The 12,390-nt window shown below is 46.1% G+C and overlaps 1 protein-coding gene across 1 annotated transcript in view; it reads left to right on the plus strand.

The window, feature by feature from the left end:
• Positions 1 to 1,189: 1,189 nt before the first annotated feature.
• The window catches only part of PHYHIPL (phytanoyl-CoA 2-hydroxylase interacting protein like), a 49,596-nt gene continuing 38,395 nt past the window's right edge, over positions 1,190 to 12,390 (plus strand). Inside the window, exon 1 of the mRNA XM_063307751.1 lies at positions 1,190 to 1,456. Coding sequence (XP_063163821.1) covers positions 1,351 to 1,456 — 106 coding nt within the window. The 5' untranslated portion in view covers positions 1,190 to 1,350. The remainder of the gene's footprint in view (positions 1,457 to 12,390) is intronic.

The raw sequence follows: 12,390 nt of genomic DNA on the forward strand, positions 1-12,390 counted from the left end.
TATAGTCCAAAACCTCTGGGGGGTGTCTGGTTGGGAAAAGCTACTGTGAACTACAATATTTGGTAGATCAAAGAAGAAATATGAAGCTGCTAAGAATTGGGTCCAGGAAAGGGAGGGAGGAAAATGATGCTTGTGGAAAGCAGAACATTAGGAATGAAGATTATAGTGTACTAAGTGGCCACCAGCCAGGCTGAACCTCTCAGAACGACCTAGTTGACCAACTGTGGAATTCTGAGCTTCCTTCAAGGAACTCTGTTCACATGAGCTGACAGAAAAACTAAGGAAGGTCTACACTCTGCAGTTGGCCTAACTTAGTGTTTCTCAACCTTGGCAACTTTAAGCTGTGTGGACTTCAGTGTTTGCTGGGGAATTCTGGGAGTTGTAATCCACACAGCTTAAAATTGCCAAGGTTGAGAAACACTGGTCTAACTAGTTCTTCCCACCTGCTTGCCCCGACCTCGGATTTCAGCACCTGCTCCATGTTCACCTGGGGCTTGGATGGGCCTCAGAGAAATCGCCTGGGTGCCCGCTTGGCTGTTGGCAGAGGAAAGGCGCGAGACGAACCGGCTCGGCCAGTCCAAGACCGAGGCAGCCACGGGGTCTCTTGAAAGGCTCTGCCTGCAAACTCAGCACCGAGCCGCCGGCGATCCAGACACGGAAGCCGGGGAGCCGCGGCGGAGCCTCGCCGGAGCCTCGCCGGATCCGGGCTGAAACGATCCGAGGGGGCGCTGGGGCCAGCCAGGAGACGCCGGGAGCCTCCACCTGCCTTCCAGCGGTCGGCAGGATCGCCGCAGCCCAAGATGGCAGCGCCCCCGCGGCCGCGGGTCAAGCCTTACGTAAGCAGCCGCGGGGGGGGGGAGGGGGCGGCGGCCGGGGGGGGGCGTCAGGGACTGCACGCGGCCGCGCACTCCCTGGCGGGGGCTCGCGCTGGCCTGGCCGCAGAGCTGCGAACGGTGAGCCCCTTCCCGCGGAGCGAGGTGAGCCGCCGCGCTGCCCTCCTCCTCTCCTCCTCCTCCTCCTCCTCCCCGCCCCCTTCCCGCGCCAGCGCAGGGCCCGCCAGCGCGCCGCCCCTCCCGCCCGCTAATCCCCGCCCGCCGCCAGCCAGCCAGCCAGCCCCGGGGAGGGAAGGCGGGAGGGAGGGAGGAGGGAGCGCGCGCGCCTCTGCTGCACCGCGCAGTTTACAGCCAGCCTGGGCAGAGGCAGCAGGCGCCGCGAGGCTGTCGCAGAGGGCGCCCTCTCCCACCCTCCTTGCCCCGCTGCCCGCCCGCGGCTTCGAGGAGGGGGCAAGACCTGCGCCCCTCGTCAGCCCAGCCCAGCCCGCCCAGCCCAGGAAGACGACGAGTCGGGAGGATGGAGGTGCCTCGCCTGGACCATCCCCGGAGCAGCCCGGCCAGCCCCTGCGAGGATGTCCTCAAGAACCTCAGCCTGGAGGCGATTCAGCTCTGCGACCGGGACGGTGAGTTGGCGCTTCTCTCCGGGCCTTGCGCGGGGTGCCGCTGCTTGCAGCCTCGCCTCGCCTCGCCTCGCCCGCCCTGCGCAGCGCAGCGCCGCGCCGCGCCGCGCCGCGCAACGGAGCGCGGCGGGCTGATGCCAAAGGGCCCCCGCTCGGCGCCTGGTTCCCCGGCCTTCTGCGCCGCCGGCCATGGACCACCCCCGCCCCCCCCCACCCCCCCGCCCTGTGCAGCCGGTCCTTGCAATTTGCTGCTAACAAAAGAATCTCTTAGAGGGAGGGGTAACTCTCCTGGCCAGGAAGGGTCCGCCTGCCTGAGGAGGAAGGAAAGGCAGCCGCGGCCACGGTTTTCCCTGCCTTGCAGAGCCTCGCGCTGCTCCTTCCAGGGATTGCAAGGAGGGGCAGCGGCTGCTGAGTCGCGCGGACCCTTTTCGACCCGGAACGAGAGTCCCGATGCGCGCGCAGGCCGCGGGTGCAGACCTGGGCCCGGCCGGCGGGCTCCTGGCGGTGCTGCCTTCGGACGAAGCGCCCGTCGCGGCGCCCTGGAGGAGGGGGCGGAGGTGTGTGCTGGGCGGGGGGGATTCCTGGGAAGAGAAGGGGAGCGGAAAGGCGGCTCTGCTTCAGCCGAAAACCTGTTGCGGACCCGCCCCGACACGCGGCGCGGCCCCACCGAGCAGCCAGCCCCGCCGAACCGGGTGGCGACCGACCGAAGACGTCGGGCGGGGAGCGACGGAGCTCGCGCGGGGAGCGGAGCAGGGCAAGTCGGCGGGCGGGGCGGGCACTTCAGCACCCTGGACAGGGCTCGCTCTCCAATGGCCTCTTTGCGGGGGGACCCAACGCCGCGGATGTCTCGCCCGGTCCACTATTCCGCCCTTTGTTCTGCACCCGCCCAGTTACACGTGTTTGCATCTTGGGAAACGGAGCGGCTCTGGCAAGGAGGGTCTTCTCTTCGAAACCAAGGGGCGGCAGCTCAGCCATCGCTTATTAATGAGCCAGAAAGTTAACCATGCCTAACAAATCAAGTTTGGTTTTCACATGTAAAAGGGTTAGTTGTCCTCACAAACGTAGACGGATCTCTAGCAATCAGTCTCATGTTACAGATGCATCTGTGCCAAAGGCTTGTAGTGATTATGGCATGTATTAGTTCTCTGTATTTATGTCTCTCTCTGCATAAAACCTAAAACCTGTGCTCAGAATTTAGCGTTTTAGAGGATTATCTTCCAGAGTGCCATTTAGTTTTCTGCTAATCCGCTTTCCTTCTCTCTCTTTTTGTTTAACGTATTTGTCAAATGGCTTTAGTGGTCTTCTGAACATGTGGCAATTTAATGTGAAATTTCTTTTTCTCTAAATACTAAGCATATTTTGAAATGTACACTTGAGATGGATCCTGAGGTTTTCAGGGCTGCAGATGAAGTAATGCAATGAAGAATGCTTCCTACAGCCAGCAGTTTTAGAGGGAGGATCAAGCACTTAACCATTTGAATGTTGGACATTTATGCAGCCTCTGAATTTAAACAGCCTTTTAAGTATTTGCATGGCAGTCCACCATTACTGGCTAGATTTAATGGGATAATTACCAAGTATTTTAGATTGCAACTGCAATTACTTTTAAGTCTTGGCTGCAGAAAGCTTCCTAGATCAGAGTGGGCAGTGACATGGCAGTAACACTTCATTTCAGTCACTAGTGTATTGATTATGTAATACCTTTCCCTACATTTGATTTGATTGGTGTTTCCCTCAAATACCAACATAATGTGTGTGAGAGAGAGACAGAATGTGTGTTTTCACCATTGCTCTATTGGTAAAGTAGATTTGGAGATGCAATGTCTTGAAGACACATTGTGCAACTTTCTTTTGGCCTGTCTCAATCAAAGGGATGTGAAGCTTATGAAGTTAATTGGGGTAGGCTGCTAATTGGTTCAGCATAGTCTAGTTCATCAAGCACAATCCTAATAATACCCTCATTGGTGTGTTCTCCCTTCTTGGTTAAAATAAGGACAAAAAAGAGGTGGTGCATTTCTTTGGGAGCATTATTTCAAGTCTTCCCAGGGAAATTGGAAAGAAGAAAAGAACATGGATTCACATGCTGTGCGTTGACCATTTGCCAGTAGTGTGTTGGATGAGGTGATGGACAGTCCTGGAAACCTATTTAGTTTCCAGCAGGTGCCATTGAGGATTCACTCTATGTGGGAAGCACAAGAAGAGCAGTGAATGTCCCCTTTGGCAGGAAGATACAGCTTCATTTGGCCATAATCCCTAATAGTACATAAACAGCACTTGTTTTTTAAATAAGGGGTGCAATTTGTCAAGTGTGCTGGGGTACAAAGAGCACTTCTGGGGTTCTCAGCTCTGTGAAAACTGCGTTGAAATGAATGGTTATTTCACAACAGCCTTTGGAAGGAGAATGTGAGTTTGATCAGTGAAATCTGTACTCCTTAGAAATCACTTGTGGGTTCAGCTCCTCTCAAATGGACTAATGATTTCATTTCACAGTTTTTCAGCCAGTAAATCTATGCAAGCCTCACTAATATCAAGGGTACAGAATTCAGCAATGCAGTCGGTATTTGATTTTGTATTTCAAGGATCTTTCACCCAAGAGAATATGTATGATTTGGAATTGATTAACTTTCTTTTAACTTGCACAACATAAATCTAACCAGGCAATAGTAATCTTGCATATTGACAATGATACAGGGGAAAATGTGAAAGCTATCTAGAAATAGGATGATTCTGCAGTGAACAATCAATATTTCTCATATATAATGGCTCATTCTGTAATTCTGTTCACTTCAACTAGAAAGTTGTTGGTCTTGGTAATTCAGATATGCTGGGGCCACTTCTGGAAACCCCCTGGCTTATGTCCCATCCCTTGCTGCTTTAGGGGGATATCAGTCAGAACTTCCACTAGAAATTGAGTGATACTTTCAATCCCAGGCCACAACTATTATGTTTATGGGCAGGCTGTAATTTCACATGGAGTTTTCCTGCTCACAAGCGGTTCATCCTGGTTTAAAAAAAGAAGACTCTAGAGCAGCCTTTCTCAACCTTTTGACCCTGGAGGAGCCCTAGAAATATTTTTCAGGCTTCAGGGAACCCCTCCATATTCAGGTTGAAATATAGTCCAGACGTTATAAAATTATTATATTCATTTCATGTGTAGACCTATATATACAGTATGCACTAACAGTGTTCTTAAACTAAACATAAATAATGACATCTTTTTAATGTGAAGTTGCCCAAATTTGAAACATTTTTTTAAATAAATCACCATCTCCCAGGGAACCCCTAGTGACCTCTCATGGAACCCGAGGGTGCCATGGAACCCCGGTGGAGAAACCCTGCTCTAGAGAAAGTGAACGGGAAGATGAAGCAAAACTGTTCCAGCTCAATTTCCCATCTGTCTTACATTCTCCTCCTTAATGCTCTTCTTGTTGCAATCAGCTGCAGTCCAGCTCCTGTTATTTTGCTGAACCCAGTCTAAAATGTTTTTGTTCCATTCAACTACTCCTTCTTCTAACTCACCGATATCTGTGGCCTCTACTTTAGATATCTTCTGTTGTTCAATTGCATTAGTTTTTCTAGCTGTATGGAAATTGGAACTGTCTAGATAGTTTCAAATTATTCCCATTTGTTTGGTTATTTTGCAGTCTAAACCTATCATTTTCTGAGATACACACACATCCCCGAGTGCTTATTCCTGAGTACATCTCACAGGCAGAGGGGCACTATATTATTTTTATTTTTGGAAATGTGAATTGCAAAGCAATTTTTCCTCTATAGAAGATGAAATGCAAATATTTAGTAGAGTAGGATACACCACTTATATTTCAAAAATCAGTAGGATACCCAACTTAGCATTATCCTGAAGGTGCAGAAGTATTCACTTATTTAATCCTGTTTTTTCTTCTGATCATAAATACCTCTAAATTCATAATAAGTTCATCCCCAGGCATGATTATCATATTACCTGTGAAGCACATCTTTGTGTACACACATATATAAAACAGGGTTGAAAGAAATCTAGAATTATTAGTTGGATTTTATGTAATGGTGTGTGCATGAGAACACTTTCCCTGTATCGCAACTATGGAAGTGTGGCTCTTAAGTATGTTATGAAAGCCAGCATATTATGGCCCACCACATCTTGCTAAATCCTTCTTAGACAGGCCGTGCGTAGCCCATGAACACAGCAGCACTTCCCCACTCTTGCTTCTCAGCAGGGACTGAGAGTGACACTGACCCTGGGCCCATCGTTCCATTTTGTTCCATGGCATATGCCATGGATCATGGAATTGCCACAGCAACATCTTGGAACATTATTGACTGGGGATTCTGTGGAGCAGTTACAAATGACATTCAGTCTGGAATTTTCAGTAGCTGTTCTGAACTTCTAAAAAACAAATGTTCAGGTGTCGTTCCCCAGGTCTTGCTGCAGATCATCCAGCTTGCTTTCTGGTGCTTCTATATTTTTTCATGATGTAGTTATATTGCAGTTGGTTCATGAGCCATGATTGGCTGCACCATGGAGTCAGGTGAATGCGATCTCCCCTCCAGAACCGTGGCAGTGTTCTCTGAAAGTGTTCTTTAAAGCCTTACGGGTGGCTTTTGTAATGCCCATTCATTTCAGTAGGATATATTTTTAATTGCTAATTTAATTTATACCCCACTTTCCCATCAACAAATAACACTCACAGGAATACTTCAATGCAGATTTCGTCTTCCAAACTTTCCTTGTGAGGTTTTATTCGATTCTTTCCCAGTCTATTTTCTAACACGTAACTTTTTATGTCTCTCTTTTTCATTTGGTGCTTTGTTTTGTCTAGGTTATTTCCCTTAATTGCCTAGCAACCATTCAACTGTCCTTCCGAAAAAAAAGTTGTATAAAACACCCCATCATTTGCACCATCCAGCAACTCATTCTAATTTAATCTTGTTGGCAAATTCACCATTCTGTCTTCTACTTTTTCTGAACTGTTAATTAACTCTTAAACTGCACTGAGCACTATGTCCCACATCTACGGTGCCTTAACAAACCCCTGGTTCTGCTGGAATCCATTTGTCATGGTCCTTTGTTCCACCCTCTCAGAGATGATGTTCAGTTCCAAGTTAGCAAATAAGGCTTTGGGGAAGAAAGGAGACTGCTACAGAGAAGGTCTTTACCAACAACCTTGGTCTCTAGTGGACTTTGTTTGCTTATCTTTTGCACATCTTCAAAACAGCTGATCAACAGAAAGCGCATATAAAGTCTGATGAGTTTATAAAATTCTTCTCGGCAAGATAGAATTTGTTGCTTCAGCAGAAATAACTGTAGAAAGGATTAATTAATGGACAATAGATCTGTCCCTAGTCCATGAAATGAGAGCTAGGAACAGAGCCTCTGTTTTCCAAAGCTGCACACCTCTGACTACCAGATCTAGGGACTGGAGTATCTTTGATTAACTAATATTTGGTGACTCAGTTTGACCATTGTTTTGATTTATCACAGCCATTATGTCCATGCATTACCCTGTGGTGTCCATATTTTTGGTCCACAAGCATTGTTCCTTAATTGAATGAACCAGATACTTAAACAGAACTTGATGGGCTTTCTCACTGTAAGATATGGTGTATATGTCTGCATAAGTGTACCACTTGGCACTGGACACTTTTCCCAATAGACCTTTGCTCTTGCATGCATTCTTTCACATCGGCTCTCTCCTGGCCCTTTTGGCTTCCTAGATTTCTTGGCTTTGCAAACTATGGCTGGGCCATAGTTTTAGTTTTAGACACTGAGGGTTAGCCCCAGACTGGGCAAAGAGGCAGCGAGTTAGCCAAAACAGGCCATGTGATCCAGGAAGCATCATGGTCTGGTGTGCAAAAGAGAGCTTGGCTTCTGTGATGCACATGGGTGCCACTGTTGCTGCATTGCAGCATGTTTCAGCAGGGCAGTGTGCAAGAAGCAGTGAAGGGTTGGAACACACAGCTGTATGTACCACGTAAGCCAACTAGCCTGCTATCCTGAGGTCAGTGCAGGATCCTGCCTCAAAGTCACAGTCTCTTCCAGTCCATTGGCTCTAAAGCACTGCAGGTGCAAGTTTTCCCCTTGGCTCAGGCAGCAGAGTGCCTTGGGTGAGCCTTCCTGCTTCCAAGCATCTGGTAGAGAAGATAGTTTCATGCCATCACTAGAAAACCTGGCTCAAAACAGATGCCTTCCTAAGAAAGGTCCAGTGCAAAACAGCCATCTTTGGTTTTCACTTTTTCCACATATCTGTCTAATCTGCCTTTTTAGCCTTGAATCTTTGTCCATCCCTCTGACTCTTGTTCCCAACTCTCCTTTTTCACATTCTTGGTTTGTTGTGTTCCTACCTCATTAATTCTCCTTTGCTTTTTGTATCCAAAGCAATTTTTCTTCTCCTTGGCTTGCTCATTTTAATTCTACTGCCCCTTTTCACATCATTAACACCATGGGGAAGTATCTTAGCAGCATGCTTACAGAAGAGAATACTGTTCCCATTCATCTGCATCCACCAGCTTCTGGTCAGTGAAATGCAGATTCATGTAGCATATTTTTTTTGACCCAGCAGGTGGCAACACTTAGCTGACCTTGGCTGATCTAAGCAGAGTTGGGCCTGGTTAATATTTGGATGGGGATTGTGTGAATTTCCACGACTGTCAGCTAGTTTGGGAAATCAAAAAACACCCTAGAACCTGCAATAGCAAATCACTTCAATATCACTGCCAAGAAAGCTGCATGGACACAGTCACAAGAGTCATACTCAACTTGAGGATGTCTTTACCCTTAGCACCTGGAGGAGAAACAATTAACTGCCAGAGGGAAAAAAATCTGATTAAGTCATAGCTTTATTTTCTCTGCTAATGAGACAGGTCACTCAGCAAACACAGTGCCAGTTAAGCACGTGGTTTTCTTCCACATATTTTATTAATTTGGAAACTAGCTTGGATTTTATTCACTTATTTATGACATTTATATGCCCACCCACGTCACAGAGATGTGACTCAGGAGGGACGGCATACGTCAATATGAAACAAAAATCCAAATACAACTAAACAACAATAGTAACAATTAATAGATGATCAGCAACCCTCAATATGCCTCAGAAGGCAGAGCTCCCATCCTGTTGAGTTCCTCTATAGTTAAATTGGAGGGCAGCATCTCTAAAAGGCAGTCATGCTTATGGGATGCAAAATCCATGCTCTCTATATCTGACTTTGGGCTACTCACCCATCCTCACTTTAATCTACATAAGGGTGAGAATAACATATATTAATACTCTTGTTTATATAGAACTGAAATTCTAGGAGCAATGCTGAGCTACCAATGTGATAACTAAAGATTAGGGTGGGGTCGTCCTTGGCTCCAGCGTAGGGAGATAATCGCAGTGGAATTGGGTGGGCTCTGGCATGGTGGTCATGTTGAGAGCTGGGAGTGAGGAATGATCAGGCAAAAAGTTTTTGCTTTCTACTCTTAGGTTGGTCACCGATGCCCATCAGGGCTATGGATAATGCAAAATTATCCAAGGCCTTTCTTCACATCTTTTCCACCTGACTGCCAGAAGTCTTCCATTTGACAAGGGAGCCCATCTCTGCAGTTATTATACAGTAGGACCAGTACCACTTTAATGGTTTCTAAGAGATCTTCCATTGCTTTTGGGCAATTGTTTTCTACAATTTCACAAGGTAGTTATAAATGCCAACTCTTCTTTGTTCCTCCATAGGCAGGGGCTTGGAATACTTGGTGTATATAAAATTAATAATTCTTGGTATTTACAGTATATAGTGCCTTACAATGTCCAAATGACATGTGATTGGTAACTCCTGTATCATAATCAATAGGATGCTACATTACTGGGTAAAGTACCTGTTCGCCCAACACCATAAATAGGTAGAGTTGGTAGTAAATGAATTGTTGATGAGCTCCTGTTCAGGCAGCAAAATGTCTTCCGCTTCCTCTGCCAACAGTCTGGATTTCATGGACCCTGGAGGTTGACTACCCACAGGAGAAGCCTCTGTTCTTGGCAGAGCCCTTACGCTGGTGGTACAGTGCAGAGCAGCGGAATCTCACTTGCTTCTCGAGTGGATAGGCACCTCAGCCAGGAGGAGGCACAATATTGCACTGCTCATTTGGTTCTAGGGTGTGTAAGGTTTTTACTAGGCTGAGTGTAACCAGAATACAAAGATAAAATCTCCTTCAAGTCAAGCTCTACTCTGGTAGCCTCACAGACCCATCCATGTAGCATTCTTGGCCATAATCCAGACATGGTCTGCCTTTGTCATCTTCTGTTCTTTTAGGTTCCCAGTGTCACCTACAGGCCTAGCATCTTCTGCAGGTCTTCATTGTCAAGTATTCTGGGGGTAAATGAGTAGGTGTGCTTGTTTTGGTGGTTCTTCATCTGTCTGTACACAAAACTTGCTTTCAGCCCTTTTATTTTTAGGAATCTAGGCAAATTTAATGATGATAATACTGTGTGAAAAGTTTCTCATTGAGGATGGATGGAGGGATGGAGGGATAGAGGGATAGAGATGATACAATGAAAGATGGATGGATGGATAGATGGATAGATGGATGGATGGATGGATGGATGGATGGATGGAAGGCAGGCGGGCGGGCGGGCGGGCGGGCAGGCAGGCAGGCAGGCAGGCAGGCATAGCTAGAAGTTCACTCCATGAGCTTTGAAGCAATGTGTTTTGTCACATCTCTTGACTGACCTTGAAATAATAAGTTTTCACTTGTTAACTGGCGTGTTGGTGGCTGAATCAATTTCCATTGTGGTGTTTGTAGCTGAATCATTAATCAATGTTAGTTTTATTGTTATCACAAAGTGTTCCTGTCTCTCTTCATGCTTGAATGCAAACACTACTTTGCATAGATGGTTTTGAAAATAATAATTGCATTTCAAAAAAAAAATCTGCTGAAGGCTTCAGTGAACCTTGGCAAAGTTACTCCAAGCTTAGGGAAAATGTATTTTGCTAGAATACTCTAAAATGACCTACTTTAGCTACTTTGTGTATCAAATGTCTGAAGAAATGACAAAGTGCATTTCCAGATCTCAACAGCCCTTTCTGACCTTTGTCTGTTGATTGATCTCTGGACTGTGCCTTTTTACAGTCTTCCCTGAGAAAGAAAATAAAAGCAGAAATTGAAGGCATAAGCAAAGATGTTTGGGTGAAGATATTGGCCAATCCTTATGCAGCAGCCTGGGGATGAGCTTCCTTTCCAAGTAATGGCAGGAGCAGAACCTCCATGATGGGAACTGAACTGTTTGGTCCTCTGGCACTGGGGTTGCCCATGATCTTCAGATGCTGCTGGCCTGAGATGTTGAGTGAGGTGTCATCAATATTTTGAAGACATTCACTTCTGCTCCTCTTTACCATCTGATCTTGATGAGGTTTCTTTGCCCTCTTAGGTCAGAAACACATTGGATGAGGATCTACAAACAGTACTAAATCTGAAAATGATGGTGGTAACTTGGATGTGGTAGATAGTAGATTGACTGAAGGAGCTCTGTGTCCAAACGACAAGAATCTCTCTGACAGTTCATTGCAGGATGCCAGCCTGCTGTTCTTCAGCTTCTTTCCTCTTGAGAGGAACATTTCTTCTTTGTGCCTCTGCTATAGCTTCCCAACACTCTTCTAGCTCTTTGGTCGTTTTTCTTGGACTACAGTGAGGAGGAAGAATCTGGAAGGGTCCTTCAACATTAAAAGAGGTGGGAGTTTTCTAACTCAGCCATTTACTTGTACCAAATCTATATTCCTATGGAAACACTTTGTATCGAGGACTGCACCAAATATAGTGTTCCATCCGCAGGGTTTGGTACTTTGCACATCATACTGTGATATATTTTCAAGTAATGTTGATGTGTGTGCAAATGAAAATATACTTTTCTCTTGCAACATCTGGGCAACAGATGGCTCCCCAGGTGTTTTTGGACTGTAGTCATTTCTCACTACTAGCCAGGCTGAGGACTGGTGGCAGTTCTGCACATCTGGTGAGCCCCACATTGCTTTATCTGGTCGCAAAAGCATGCATACTGAGAAAATAACTGAAAGCTGAGATGCAGGAACAGATGTGCCAAAGTGTTCAGATGTTTTTGCCATGACTCTTCACTTGACTTTTAGATTCATATGAAGCAGAATTCTTCATCAAATACTACCACTTATTCTGCATTCTCTGTTACTGCAGAGAAATAACAGAGCCAACCTATATCTCTGGGTATTCTTAGTTGGAGGGTGGCTGATTCCAGTTCAGCTAACCAATTCAACTCTGATCTGATTCAGATTTGAATCAGATTGATTCAGTGGTTCAATTCAAAGTGTCAAATTAGGTCACTGTGACTAAGATGTCCAGAACAAGTCAGGAAAAGGGCTTTGAGTATGTGGAAAGGTCAGTCCATTAGAGATTTGATTGGGGAAAAAAAATGGAATCAAATCTCTGAATCAAAGTCTTATATACCCATAATTATTGGACATCTGATTCAGTCTTGCTATATTTATATCTTTAACAAAAAAAAATGATGCGGAATTTATTAATGCCTGAAATAGCTTCTACCTTTTAAGTGGTGAAACATCATTTTTCATGAAGGCACCTCTTCCCCTTCATCTCACAGCGAGTCGAAACTCCAAGGAGCAAGCACGTGCACAGTTCAAGCTCTGCTGCAAAGCAAAATGGCATATAGCATTCATCTGATACTGCAGGAGCACATATACTTGTTGGTTTGATGAGATCTATGCACTGCCTCAGTCCAGCTGGACTCTAGACAGTTTGTGGATTGTGCCTTTGAGTCAGATTTGAAGCCAATTTAGTGGCCTGCTAGAACCACTGAACTGGAGCAGAGCTTATAACACAGCTGAGAAGCTGGCACAGAAAAAGATTATCTTTAAAATAGCTTCAGTGAGCATGCCAAACACAGGTTATGGATCTTACACATTCAGCCCTTCCAAGC

This window comes from Candoia aspera, chromosome 6 (genome assembly GCF_035149785.1).
Source record: "Candoia aspera isolate rCanAsp1 chromosome 6, rCanAsp1.hap2, whole genome shotgun sequence".
NCBI lineage: Eukaryota > Metazoa > Chordata > Lepidosauria > Squamata > Boidae > Candoia > Candoia aspera.